The sequence below is a fragment of the Episyrphus balteatus genome, chromosome 1 (genome assembly GCF_945859705.1).
Source record: "Episyrphus balteatus chromosome 1, idEpiBalt1.1, whole genome shotgun sequence".
NCBI lineage: Eukaryota > Metazoa > Arthropoda > Insecta > Diptera > Syrphidae > Episyrphus > Episyrphus balteatus.
The window spans coordinates 151,018,307-151,033,838 of NC_079134.1; the positions used below are offsets into that span (position 1 = coordinate 151,018,307).

Consider the following 15,532-nt stretch of genomic DNA (forward strand, 5'->3'; position numbering starts at 1 on the left):
TAAATATGTAATTTCTTGAATAAGATATGTAGATTAAACTTTGTTGTTGCAACATGTTGACGACTTTAAAGAAAATTAATTCCTAGGTATATATATTATGTAATTGTTGATAGAAGTATATAGGTGCCAAAAGCGAAGCTCATTATATTTTAGTGCAGATATTGAAGATATTTATATGGTGTAGGTAGAAATTATTTAGAGTAATTTTTCCTGCAACAAAAAAAAAGGATGTTGGTTTGTTGTTGTTTTTTTTGTACACTTCATATTTTTTTTTTTTTTTTTTTGTAAAAAAGAATTTCGTTGGAAATCATGCTGCAATTTTGTTTGAAAATAAATATTACTCTACTTTAAGTATAAAAAAGAGTAAAATGTTTACCTAATCACATGCAAATAAAAGCTGAGCGGGTCTAGAATATGTAGGTATAATAAAATTTATAAAAAAATGTCTGTAAGGTCTAAAAGTTTTAAATGAAATCTAGACTGAAATAAAAGTTCAATCTTGACTGAAGATAATTTCAAGGTTGGATTCCAAATGTAAAATAAAATATCAATGATTTATTTTTAGTCAGTATAACATTTTATTTTTGTTTTGTTTTTTAATATTTTTTTTTTTAAATATATTTAATTACACGTGGATTTTGTATTCTTTTTTTTTATTTTTTTATTAAAATATTAACAATTTTGTTTTTTTTTTTTTTTAATTAGTTTTAAAACATATAATTTATTTTTCAAATTCAGAGGTACACAATGACATCAGAGGAAAAATATATATTTAAGTTTTTTTTTGTTTAAATTAAATAATACAACTTATTTAAAAATTAAAAGTTAAAATATAAAACAATAAAAATAAATTTTTATTTTTTCTTAACTTAACAAAATCTTATTGGATTATTTACAATAAGTTTTTAAAAATTAAATAAATATAAAATAAATTTTGTTCATACTTCATTTTTATTTTAATATATTATTTATTTTTTGTATTAATATATTGTACGCTTATATAATTTTTAGTAATAATAATAATAATATTATTTTTTTTATTTATTTATCATTATTCGGTGCAATTGTGAAATTGGTCTTTCATTTAAATTAATGTGCAGTAAAATATCTATGGTGCTACATCTAATTTGTATTTTATTTTTGTTTTCTTTAAATTTGATGCAATTATGTAGTTAGTTAATAATATTTATGTGAATGAATGGATATGACAGTTAAATAAATAAATTAAATTAATTAATGTATTTTTTCAATTTTTAATTTAGAATCTAAGACAGGAAGTCAATAAAATTTTAGCACCTTTTAAGAGTTTTTTTGTTTTAACTTTTTTTTTATAAGAATTTAATTTAGAAAAAAAATTAATATCTTAAGCTTTGGATGAAATCCCATTGGAACAAACAACAATTTTTTTTTAACTAGAGAACCATTATATATTTGGCAGTAGTTATGCAATAGTGTCAGAGAAAGCAATTTTTTTCTGACACATGGACTGTTTTTTTTTTTTTTGTTTTTTCTAAAATTCCATTAACAATTTTTTATCATTTGGGACATCATTCAAAATTTATAGAAACAGTCAAGAAGAATTAGTTTTTTTTTTTTGTCAAATTTTATAAATTTTTTTAAAGATATATCTAACCGAAACGATTTTTTGTAACAATTTTTTCTTTAACAAATAATTTTTTTATCTAAGAAAATATCTAATGAATACAATTTTTTTTTTCATTTTCGCACGAGCTTTTAATAAAAATCATAAATAAATAATTTTTACCATTCGCGATCTTTTTTTAAAATTTTTCTATTTAATTTTTATTTTTAAATTTAAAATTCTTAAGCTTACTTAGGTACTAAGTTACATTTAATTGATAATTTTATCTCTTTTTTTCTGTTCGGTTTTTTTTTTTTTGTTGTAATTACATCGTACATTTATAGGCATTTAATTTATAGTCTTTTCGCTTTTTTTTTTGTTTAATTTAATTTCAATCATTAATTTTTTTTTTGCTTTAAAAATATTTTTTTCTTTAATAAAAAAAAATACAACAAAAAAAATATGAAAATTAAACCTGTAAGTGAAACATGTGGATATAATTTAAAAAAGTAAACACATAAATATATGATGTATGTGAGAGTGAGTGTGTGTGTGAGTTGGTATTTTAATATTTTTTTTGTAAATATTTGGAATGCATATAATTATTATGCAAATATGAGAAAAAATTAAATATTCATCTCTTAAATTGGGAAAAATAAAACTTTTGCAAATTATATGGTTGAATTTTTTTTTTTTTAATGTAAATTGAAAATGAGAGACGGTTATAAAATTATTTCTGATATAGGATTAATGAATTGCGCGATACTTTTTTTTATTTCAATGAAAAGAATCCTGATTGGTGTTAATATCAAGGTTTTATAGTATTTTGTGTGTAAATTTGTGAAAATACCTGTAGCATAATACCTTATTGAAAATTTATTCACGATTATTTTTTGGGTGGAGGAGTTGGAGACGAGACGATCCTTGAAAGTTGTTATTGGCTATAATTTTCATGGCTGAATATCTACTTAATATGTAAAGTGTACCTGAATTTACTTTTTATGTTTGTATTTTGGAGGAGTTTTTTTTGGTTTGATTTTAAGACAATATTAAAGACATTTTGGAAAAATTATTGATAGAAGATTTAAAAGGACTTAGTAAAGTTACAAAGACAAGTAAATGGACTTTTTTAAAGCATTTGATAAATAATAAAGTTATAATTTTTAAGATGTATTTTCTGAAGGCACAAAATATCAGTTAATTTTTGAAATTTCTTTATTTTTAACACGACAAAATTAAAAACAATACAAATACTCAAAGCACCATGAGTTTTGAAGAATCTATCGCATGTTGAATTGGTATTAACATAATAGGTTTTTATTTTTATTTCTTGGAATTATTAAACATTTTTTTTTGTCGAAATTTCAAAGTTTATTTTGTTACTTTATGCCAAGAAGTTGTGACCTGAATTGAGAATTTTCATCACCGTGCTGTGTCCAATTTATGGAAACACTTGCGATTTTTGTTAAATCCCTCAACCAAGTAAAGAAGCAAGTCTTTCAAATGACTTTTAATGGAATATTTGTACAAATACAACTACATAATTAATATTTAAAGAATTTTTATAAATATTTACTCCGAAAGCCAGAACTAGAATGATTTTGAATTCATTTTTTATGAATTATTATAATAATAAAGTTCGCTGTTCAGCTCTTTTGTTTAAACAAGAAGTCATTTTCACGAGATAAAAGAAATGCAGTTTTGTTCACATATTCGACTTTTTGTGCGTCACATTCAACACTGAATTAAAAGTAGTGTATTAGGTTACCGATCTTGCATAATGTTAGCCTACTGGATACTTAACCCTCTACTACATACGAAGCCAAATATGGTTTTGTCTGTTTGTACGCACTTTTCTCTTTTCTGTTACAAAAAAATGGTAAAGATTAAATACAATCCTCTTCTTTGTGTTTCTGAAAACCCATAGAGATAGTTTTTTTCGTGTGTCCGACCCAAAATAAAGGTGTATTTTATGATCACAGGTGAGTCCATCAGTCGTGTACATTGAAATCGAAAGTGTAGAATATATTCATACTTTAAGTGTTAATTACTGCGTTTGTTTGGAAAGTAAAGTGGAATTAAAAATTTATTTCTGATCGATTGTCTAATTTTGTATGCTATGAACCAATTTTTATTGTAAAAAAATTATTGGCCTGTTCTTGGGAAGGTAAAAAGTACGGAAGCCATATTTGGCTTCCTATGCATTGAGGGGTTGTAAATCTACACAATCTGTTTAATTTTTTTGTTGGAAAATTTTGTTTCTTTACATTGTTATTTTGCTTGGAAGCTATGTTTTACTTCAGAAATGGAGCCCCTTCGCTTTAAGAGACATTTTTCTCATGTTAACCCCATTTCCAGCGGCGTAACCACAAACATTTCAGGGGGAGGCTGGCTTACCTATAATATTTTTCAATCATTTTATTACTATTTAGCTTTTGTAAGATCTGGGAGTGGGTGAAAATGTTCGAGCAAGACTTACTTCGACAGTGGAAAGAATTTGAACAAGAAAAAATATATATAACGGACAAAAACAAATTGCTTTTCTCGGTTCATTGTCTTAAAATGAGCAAAATTTTAATTAATTCTTAACCTTTTGTAATGCAATGTATTTATTTTACTTTATTTTGTTTTTAAATGATAAATATTTATATTTTGATATTTTTAATTGTATTCATAATATGAATAAATTAAATTAGTAAAATTTCTTACCCCTTAATGCATACGAAGCCAAATTTGGCTTATAAACAAATTTTTTAAACAAATTAATTTAAACAAATTTTTTTAATGAAAACCGTTTTGAAACAACCCAATGAACCCATGTAAAGCATTTTTAAATTTTTTCGTCCGCTAATATTAATTCATGCAGTAGAGGGAGTTTGGGTTGTCAAAGTTTTTTTTTATTAGAAATGAGAACATCAAGAATATTGAAGTGAAAATAGACACTAAACACGTTGTTTAGTGACGTTTATATTTCCTTGCTGAAAGTTCTCAAAGAAAACTTTTCGTTTCTTCAAACTGCCCAATCTTAACCGAGGTTAAGAGCTTATTTTTTTTTATTGATTTTTTTTTCGTACAAACATGAGTGTCAAGTAGTGTGTTAGATACCCACTTTTCGATAGAAGACTTGATTTTTCCCTTACTTGATGTGAACTTTATAAAACCTTACTCCTTAATAAATTATGTATAATCAAAGTCTAAACAGAATCTAGTTTAGGGGTAAATTTGGCACCTTGTATTGCCTTAACAAACCATTAAACCTCAAACTCAAAACTCAAACGAAATATGTTTATACAGAAAACAAGAATCAACAAACTCGCCTGTTGATCTTAAACCCTACTCATCTCAAAGCAACCTTACATTGAACTTACAATCAAATGGGCAAGACTAATTTGTAATTTTCTAAAATTTATTCGGAATTGCTTAAGTTATATCACACCGCACCGTTACTATTTGTGTTCGATACTTATTTTCAAGTAACTATCCCGTCAAGATCCGTATCGAAGGACTACACCATCTTGGAAGATTCAATACAATTCTAAACTGAAGGCTCCAAACCAAAAAAGGTGTAGGAAGTGGAAAATTTCCTGGAAAAATTGGATCTCTGTATTGTCTTCTTCCAACCAGACCAACCTTGTTCCAAGCGGAAATTCTGGCGATGCAGAAACTCCTTTCTTTGCTAAAAGAATACGAATATTCGGATATTCTCGGTAAGCCAAGTCCCTCTAAATTTTCTAACTTCACTTGAAATTTCTGCTTAGAATGGCTGAAACGAGATGAAATTTTTTGAAGACATTGACTCTTAAAAGCTTTTTCAATTACTCGCATTAAGTCTCTGCTTAATTTGAGTTCGTAAATGGCTTTAAATAACTTGATTTATGCCACACAACAAGGCTAAATGTGCTTTTGAAGAGGTAAACACCTTTATGCGCTTTATGCACCCTAAGCTTATTACACCTTTAGCTCATGTTTTTTTTTGATTTTTTTTTCAATCGCAATCGCCCTTAGTTTCGTGTTATTTGAAACTAAGAAATTTTCGGAACTAGAGCGGGAATTCAGATTCAATTGTTGAACTGTTGATGAGTGTGGTAGATTGTGTCAATTCAAAGTGCCTGTTACTCATTCTGGCATACAATTTAAGTCTTTCATCGAAATTCTACAGATTTGGTCATATTTTAAGATTTCAAATACGATTTTAAATCAGCCTTCTAAAAAAATTTAATAGTGGCGATAATTTACGAGTATACAGTTGAGTTGACACAATTTAAGACATGTACAAATTTTTAACAATTTATAATTTATTTCTATGAAAATTGTGTTCTGACCTTTGAAAGGTCAAAAAATGACAAAATCTGGAGAACTTCTGTCCGTATTAAAACAAAAATTACTAAACTTAAAACTAAACTTTTTTACACCATTCAGGAATACCTTTTTATTGATAATGGTTTTTTTTTGAAGCTATATGAAATGATTTGGATTTGATTTGAATATATTTTGTAAGCTTAAGAAAACTATATATCATGATTTTATTATTTTTAAATGATTTAAGAAATTTGATGCGTTTTGAAATTAAATATTCAAGACGAAATATTATTTCAAAAATATAATTTTACACAAATATAAATGCACATTTATTTTTGTTAAAGATTGTTTTTGTTTGTTTGTTTATTTTTTTTTACTATGTTAATATTTTTTTTTTTGTGTGTAAATAGTAGATACAAGTTTTGTGTTTATACAAAATATATTTTTTTTTTGTTATTTTAAAAATAGATATTCTCATAAAAAAAAGAAAATAATCTTAACTTAATTAAGTACAATAAATATAAATCAATTCGAATTTTTCTTGAATTTTTAAAAATAATTTTTTATATAACATAAATAAAAAATAATAATTAAAGAAGCTAAGCTATAATTAAGAAAATCAAAATATATATAAAATATATATGTTTCGAATTGTATTTATTTTTAAACATTTTTTTTTTTTCAATTTTTGTATAAATAAAATGTAATTTGTTTTAAAATTTTTAATATATAATTTATTTAATTTTATATTTTGTTTATTTATTAATAATAATTTATACTACATTTAATATTATTTTTTTTATATATATAATTTTAATTAAACTACAATATTACAGCATTTATTTTAACCTACATTTATTTTGTATTTTTTTTTTTTATTATAAATTTAAATTTAAAATTTAAATATTATATTTAATAATTGATTAATTAAGACTGCTGAATTGAACTTAAAAATGCTGGATCGACAGAAGCAACTTTAGCTGTCAAAAACGCATGCATACAAAATAGCAAACTTTGCAGCACTTGGCATTCTAGTTCCTGAAATAAGAAATAATAATAATAAATTACAAAAAACGAACATAAAAATTATGAAATATTTTATCGTAATAAGCAAATGAAATAAATCTTTTGGGGGGTTTTTTAAGGTGAAAAAAAAAGATGAATAAAATAATAAATAAATTAAAAATGATAGCTTGACGAAGAATTTTTAGTTGAAAATCAATAGAGTCGATTTATTTAAAAGGTGTGTAGTCTCTCATTCTACCTTTAAAACATATTTTACACGTGAACACGTATTTTAATAGACAAAAATAATAACAAAATTGAATAGAAAATTCATACATAATGTTAAGGATTCGCCAAAAAACATAACAACTATGGGATAAATGAACACAAATTACCCACAAAAGGTTTTGTGTATAACTTAATTGCTAAATTCAAGCAAAATACCAGGACAGAATAATACCTATTAACCTTAGTATCAAAAAAGTATCATTTCCAACTTTAAATTGAACTCTTTTGAGAGTTTAATTCAATATTAATTGCCAGTAAATAACGTTGGCATGAACAAAAAATAATAAATAAACACATGAAAATGGATACTGTAACAAATTTTCAACTCGTCCGAGAGAAGCTAATAACTCCTGGGTAATTAAAGTTTGATATAGTTTTGTAATTAACTTTTTCTGGGGTTGCAACGAAAAACTCTTTAGCTAAAAGGTTTTATAAGGGAATTCATATGATGAGCTAATAAGAGAAATTATTTTTTTTGTAATAGTTTTTTGTAACGTTAAAAGCATTATATCATTTTGAATTGATTAATAGAGCATTTCAAAATGTATTTAAAATACAAGAACTATTTATTTTTTTTTTAATATGAAAAAGCAAGTAAACATATTTTGAACCGGAACGAAGCTTTTGAGCGGAGCTGATAAAATTTATAAGCACACATATAGAAAAATTTTATAAAAAATGTAACTTAAGTCAGTTCAAAACTGCAAATGAATACATTTTTGTATAGTTTATTAAGTTTAATTATTTTTTTTTGAATTATGAAAAAAAAAACAAGATCTTTTGTTATCAAAATTAAAAATAAAAAAAAAAAAAAACAAAAATGCAAATAAAATTATTTTATTTTTTTTTGTTGAATAGAAAAAAGTAGTAATACGATAAGAATATTAAAATATGATACATATTTCCCTTAGAACGAATACATGTCATACAAAATTTTTCGAGGCATTGCAAATTTTTGAAAAATTGATTTTTCAAATTCGGCAAATGGGTTTTTTTTCTAATTTCGTTTTTTTTTTTTTTAAAGATTTTTCCTATCTTTCTGTTTCTTCTAACTAGTGCCGTGTAGTTTGCAATTAAAAGACCTTAGGTCTTACAGGCATAATAGTTAAAATTAAAAAATAGTTAGTTGTTAAAAAAAAAATCGTTTCTAATGACTTTATTTTTTAAAAATCATTTGTAAACAAGAAATTAAATGGCAACGGCATACTTTGTTTGGAAGTCAAACCCATTTTAAGAGATTTTTTGTGACTTTAAAACAAATTTTATTTTGTAAGTTTATTAAAATATTTAAAATAAAATGCACGACTGGGTCGCACGAACTTGCTCTTGGAGTTAAAGTTGCTTAAATTTTTAAAACTTTTTATATAGAAATTTGAAAAAAAAAATAAAATTCGTTTAAAAAAAAATAAAATAAAATCTGAAATTAAATTGCCCTCCAAAACAAGTACGCAGTTTTGATTGATATATTAACGTGCATTTTTAGAAAAAAAAATTCTAAATCGTTAGAGCCGTTTTTAAAAAAAAACAATTTTTTATAAATAATTTTTTGGAAAAATAGTTTTAAAATAAAATTGTAATTCCATTTAGTAGAAATCACTAATCAACATCTAAAAACAAAATTTCAAAAAAATTCAATGTCAAGTTTTCGAAAATTTGATTTTTCAAAAAAGAATTTTCAAATTTTTTTTAAGAATCCAAAAATTTTTTTTTTTTGAAATTTTGTTTTTGGCTTATATTAAAATTATATAAATACTTCTTCACAAAAAGTTTCGTTGAAATCGAACAAGTACTTTCGGAGATAATCGGATTTGAAAAAAACGGTTCTATGGCAGGTACTAGAGATGAGCTAAGTCGTGATTTTTCAATTGACTGTGACTGTGATTTTGAATTCACGGTGATTGTAACCTGTGATTTTTAATCGTGATTTCAATTTTTTTATGAAAATCCAAAAAAAAAAAAAATTACACGTAGCATTATTAACGTTTGTATTTTCCAATATACACATTTCTTTACGATTTTTCACGTAGGAAGTACTAAAGAAGCTCAAATACGAGTGTATTTGAAACAAAGGAGCTGATTTAAGCAAACAGATCCGCGATTTACCAAAGCCATCCGTGATTATACTGGGGAAAACATTATTTTGTCTAAGCGACTCTTGATTTTACGGGAGAAATTTATTATTTCACGGGAGAAGTAACGTTGAAAACCCTTATTTTGATCAGGGCAACCTGCAATTTCACAGCAAATATTCGCGGCCAAACCGTGATTCTTCTGGAGCCATATGTGATTGTAAGGGGTAAACAAAACATTAATTTTTCCGAACGTGCGTGAATTCCGGTAAAAACAATTCACATTTACACAAGAACTGTTGAAAAGTTGTTTTGGGAAAAATCACAGGTTATAATTTCCAATGCACTTGTGTAAATTCCGATAAAAACAATTCACGTTTACACAGGAACTGTTGCAAAAGCTATTTATTTCCAAGGTCAAAAGTAATTTTCAATACATTTTCGTGAATTTAGCTTGGCCACATTGGACGGTATGCGGTAGCGGTACGGGTAGCGGTGAGGGTACTTGTATGAAAAAAATTCCAAATTGACACATCAACGTCACACCGGAGGGTATGCGGTATAGCGGTAACGATATTTGTACTAAAAAAATTCCACACCTGAACGTTGATGTGTCAGTTTGGAATTTTTTTCATACAAGTACCCTCACCGCTACCCGTACCGCTACCGCATACCCTCCAGTGTGGCCAAGCCTTTAAATTTACGTTTCCATAAGAATTGGTGCAAAAGTTATTTTGCACAAAATCACGGGTTTAAAAAAAATCCTTAACATTTGCGTGAATCCCGGTCAAAACAATTCACGTTTACAAAAGAATTATTTCAAGAGTTGTTTTGTGAAAAATCACAGGTTAAAAAAAATTGGAAAGCAAATGCGTGAGTTCCAGTCAAACCACTTCACGTTTAATAAAGAACTGTTGAAAAGTTGTTTTGGGAAAAATCACAGGTAAAAAAAAAATCCAAAGCATTTGCGTGAATTCCGTCAGTACAATTCACGTTTACAAAAGAACTGTTGCAAAAGAACTGTTGCAAAAGTTGTGAAAAATAACAGGTTAAAAAATTCAAAAGAATTTGCGTGAATTGCAGTCAAACCAATAAACGTTCAAACAAGAACTGCTAAAAAGTTGTTTTGGAAAAAATCACGGATTAAAAAAAATTCCAAAGCAATTGCGTGAATTCCAGTCAAACCAATTCACGTTTAAGCCTGGTACGCTGTTCGCGCTAAATTTTAGCCGAGATAAAATTCCCATACAAGTTATCGATAATTTGTATGGGATCCATTTTAGCTCGGCTAAAAATTTTCTATAATTTGTATGGGAGCTAAAATTTAGCGCGAGCTGCGTACCAGGCTTTAATAAAGAACTGTTGCAAAAGCTGTTTTGAAAAATCGCAGGTTATAATTTGAATTTCCAATGCACTTGTGTAAACGTAAATTATTTTACGTGGAATTCACGAAAGCGCATTGAAAATGACTTTTGACTTCTGATTTTGAAAAAAATAACTTTTTACAACAGTTCTAGTATAAAAGGGAATTGTTTTGAACCCGCAAATGCACTTAAATTTACTTTTGACAAAAATGTTTGCCTCACTTCTAGTGTTAAGTTCAAACAAAGAGATCTTTTTTTATGATTGATCTATGTGAGAGAAATCACGCCATAACCTAAACAAACTTTTGTCGAAAATGACATTCAGGGAAAATGCTCTATTTGTGCTAAGTGCGAACTGTAAAGTAAAAAGTGAATTTCCAATTCACGGTTAAGGTAATCACAGGTTATTTGAAGACTGTTCACAGGTAGTGATTGTGATTTGTCAATCACAGGTTAAAAATCACAGGTCGTGATTTTTTGCTCATCTCTAGCAGGTACCGTTAATAATGATTTTCAAAAAAAAAAATTTAACTTAATTGAATGTCATACTTCGTTTTGAGGTCAAAACAATTATTAAAAAAGTTATTTTGTAATTAAGAAAAATTTTTAATTTGATTTTATTTAAAACATTTTAAGGGGTAATAACACCTTGTAAACCACGAAATCGAGCGTCATTTTCATCAGCGTATAAAACAAAGAAGAAATATTATTTTCTTTTGGTGTTTGTTTAGTTTAATTAAGTATATTAATAGGTAACAGAATAGGCTAATGTTAAATTTTTTAATGATGTGAAATTTTTTAAATGGCGGTGTATTTCAGGATGATAGTAAAATCCTCTGCTCCCATCGGGCGACCAACTAACTCCTACAGTTCTTAACCGATTGGGCTGAAATTTTGTGTGGAGCTTAAAAATACTATTTTTTAGTGAAGTACGTAGGATTTTTTTGAAATATTTAAATTTAACGATTTTATGGTCTTTTTTTCAACGAATTTTGTTTTTGGAATGAAATAATTTTTTCAAACTAATGCCATTTCTTTAAAAATTCATATTTCAAAAAAATCCTACGTACTTCACTAGAGAATAGTATTTTAAATCTCAACACAAAATTTCAGCCCAATCGGTTAAGAACTGTAGGAGTTAATTGGTCGCCCGATGGGAGCAGAGGATTTTACTATCATCCTGAAATACACCGCCATTTAAAAAATTTCACATCATTAAAAAATTTAACATTAGCCTATTCTGTTACCTATTAATATACTTAATTAAACTAAACAAACACCAAAAGAAAATAATATTTCTTCTTTGTTTTATACGCTGATGAAAATGACGCTCGATTTCGTGGTTCACAAGTTGTTATTACCCCTTAAGCATTTTTGTTTGCTATAGGTAGAAGTTATGGAATTGGGATACTGAAATTTTTTGCTAAATGGGATCAGTGGCGTATCCAGAAAAAAAAAAAAAAAATTTGGAGGGGGCTAGAAAACAATTGAAAAAATTTGTATAGGGTAAATGTACGAACATTTTTTCTCTTTTTACTCATCTTTGATGGAGAGTGAAGCACTGTGCTGCTGTACTGAAAGTGGTATAGTAGCATTTTACTGCTCTCGACTGTCTCCTCCTTTCACATTCAAATTTCAAAGTAGAGATTTTTTTTTCAAAGTTCTTGTGTCCCGAACATTTTACACAAACAGCAAGGAGTTTAGTCATCCTTAAAAAAAACACTTTATTTCGTTCGAACTTGCTGAATTCAAAACTGTTTACAGATTTATTCCTATCACGTCTAGTTTTTGAGCTATATTCATCAGTCATCGCGTGAAGTGAAATATCATATTCTTCATTTTAATCGATTTCGAAAACTTCGAAATTGCTTCGAACTGTAAAAAAACTGAAAGATCATCCATTTTTATGTTGTTCCTTAAATGAAATTACTTAGGCTATTGATTATGTCGAAAAAAACAGGGCAATAAGGAACTAAGACGTTCACGGGTTTTTATTGCAGGAATCGTTCAATGGGTTATAAAAGAACATAAAACCGCGGAGTGCTATTAAATGAGAGGGTGGAAACTGAAGATAGGGGTGTAAAAGCCCCCTTTTTGGTTTTTTCAATATATCTCGTAAACCGAGCAAAATTTTAGTATATTGCTCTCAAAACTTTTTGTAGAGAATTAAATTTCCTATTAGAATAATGTTTTTTAAAAATTGAAAAAAAAAAATTTCCATACCAAAATAGTCGAAACAATCATAAAAAAAAATATCAAAAAAATCGATTTTTTGAGTTTTTTTGCTTTTTTAGTTGTACATTTTTTTTGGGTTGAGATAGACATAAACATTGCTCGAAAGAAAAAAAGAAGATTAAATTTCCTTCAAAACCCTGTACTCACAAAATTTTTTCATTGAAAATTAACCGAAGTATGGCCATTTTAATCTATCTTTTTTTCGCATTTTTAGTTTTACTCAAGTAAAACAGAAACATTTGAGGGGAAAGTACAAAAACAATTGATTAAAATAACTTCATTTTAAAATTAATATTAAGTTTATAATTCTAGCTTTTGAAAAAAGTATCAATCAAAACTGTGAGTGTGTCCGTTGTTTTTTAATAATTTTTTTTTATTTTAAGTATTTTTTTTAGAAAATTGCCCCTCCCGCCAAAACGGGGGGACATAGATCCCCCCTCCCATAGTAAACAATGATTGTATTTAACCCCTCTACAAAATCTCATTATCAGTTCTTGGTGCTTAAGTTATCGTACTTTCCCCTCAAATGTTTCTGTTTTACTTGAGTAAAACTAAAAATGCGAAAAAAAGATAGATTAAAATGGCCATACTTCGGTTAATTTTCAATGAAAAAATTTTGTGAGTACAGGGTTTTGAAGGAAATTTAATCTTCTTTTTTTCTTTCGAGCAATGTTTATGTCTATCTCAACCCAAAAAAAATGTACAACTAAAAAAGCAAAAAAACTCAAAAAATCGATTTTTTTGATATTTTTTTTATGATTGTTTCGACTATTTTGGTATGGAAATTTTTTTTTTTTCAATTTTTAAAAAACATTATTCTAATAGGAAATTTAATTCTCTACAAAAAGTTTTGAGAGCAATATACTAAAATTTTGCTCGGTTTACGAGATATATTGAAAAAACCAAAAAGGGGGCTTTTACACCCCTATCTTCAGTTTCCACCCTCTCATTTAATAGCACTCCGCGGTTTTATGTTCTTTTATAACCCATTGAACGATTCCTGCAATAAAAACCCGTGAACGTCTTAGTTCCTTTCTAAATGACATAATCAATAGCCTAACTGCTGCTTTATTGGCAATTTTAATGAAATAAAAGCAGAATTTAAATCTAAATATTTTGTTCAAAAATTGCAGATTCATTGAAAAAGGCACCGAATTCTCGAACAGAAACAAAGTGAATTGAATTCGATCGGCAAATCTGAATGAGTATGAGCAGAACACCTAATTTCACCTTCAGGAAGTGAATGCGCAAAAAAAGGAAATGCAGTCGCAAAAACTAATTTTCAATTAAATTCTTTTTGATGTTTATTCCGAAATATATATTTTTTTTAGTAATATTTTGCTTTATTTATCCAAATAAGAAGCGCGAACTGGAATTTGCTTAAAGAAACCATTAGTTGACCACTAAGATTTTGAGATATCAAAAAATTTCTATTTCCAATATCTTTGAGAAAAATGTTTTTTTTTTTTTTGAAAAAAAAAAGAGTAAATATACTTAAGACGATAAAATACGGTGTTTTGAGATTGCATAAGAAGTTTTGCAAAATTTAACGGTCAAAATACTAGAAAAAATAATCTGAAGAATTCCGAATTGGACTAAAATCCGAAAAAAAAAAAAATAAATTTACCACAACCTTGAGGGTTGTCAGCTTAGGCTATTACTCGACAGGCCCGTAGCCAGAGTTGAATTTAAGGTAGGGCAACAGTCTTATCAGGTAGGGCATTAGTAGATAATCGTTTGAAATTTTTTTTTCTCAGTAAGTTCTCAACCTATTCTCATAAAAAGTACCTCGTTGAATTTAAAAATAAGTGTGTATAAATTATATAATATAAAAATTAAAAAATACATTTTCTTTAAATAGTGTATAACTTAAATCGATAAGAAAGTGGAAAAAAATGTAGTTAAAAACAGTATTCTTGAAATTCTTGATCTTAAAAGGTCTAGGTTTTTTTCATCAAAACCACATGTATTATATGTTCCTGAAATAGCCTTAATATCTTTTTCTATAGGTACTCAATTAAGTTAAAAATTAAAAAAAACTACTAGGATTTTAGCAATTGCTTTACGAAGGTCGAAAAAAATTGATTATTAAATACAGTGCCTAATTTAGTTTCATTGTTTTTAAACCTTTTTTGGTAAAAATCTGCACTTGGTTTTCTATTTTATCTTCCAGTCTACTCAAATAATTTTAACTCTTAACTTGGTAGAATTTTTAGACCTTAAAAATCAATTGAAAATTAGCTTTTTTCCAATATAAAAGAATGATTTGTTTTTGTTCTTGGGAAAGTTAACATCATTAAACTTTTATTTTGTATATGAGACTTTTGTGCTGAACTCGAATCCGAAGTCAAAATATTAAGTTACTTTTTTCTTTTTTGAAATATTAACTCTGCTTTGGTACAATGCAAAAAAAGGCATTTTTACTGTATTTAAGGTTATGTTTTAAAGTACAGGTTTCTTTAAAAAAAATGTCTTTTGTCAAAAACTGTTCAAATCTTTCCGAAATTTTTTTTGTATTGTCTGAGATATCTTCAGTTATTAGCCGTATTATAATTTCATAGAGGAGAAATATAACTCCTTTTTACTTGCGATATAGGTACCATATATCAAGTTATGCATTCGTACAAAAAAAAAAAGTTGAGATAACATTTTTCCATGACATTACGATGGTAGACAATGCCAAAAAAGTG

The 15,532-nt window shown here is 26.8% G+C and overlaps 1 protein-coding gene across 1 annotated transcript in view; it reads right to left on the reverse strand.

Annotated features, from left to right (window-relative positions):
- Positions 1-6,751: 6,751 nt before the first annotated feature.
- LOC129905899 (gamma-1-syntrophin) overlaps positions 6,752-15,532 on the reverse strand; it is a 183,236-nt gene continuing 174,455 nt past the window's right edge. Inside the window, exon 11 of the mRNA XM_055981523.1 lies at positions 6,752-6,919. Coding sequence (XP_055837498.1) covers positions 6,809-6,919 — 111 coding nt within the window. The 3' untranslated portion in view covers positions 6,752-6,808. The remainder of the gene's footprint in view (positions 6,920-15,532) is intronic.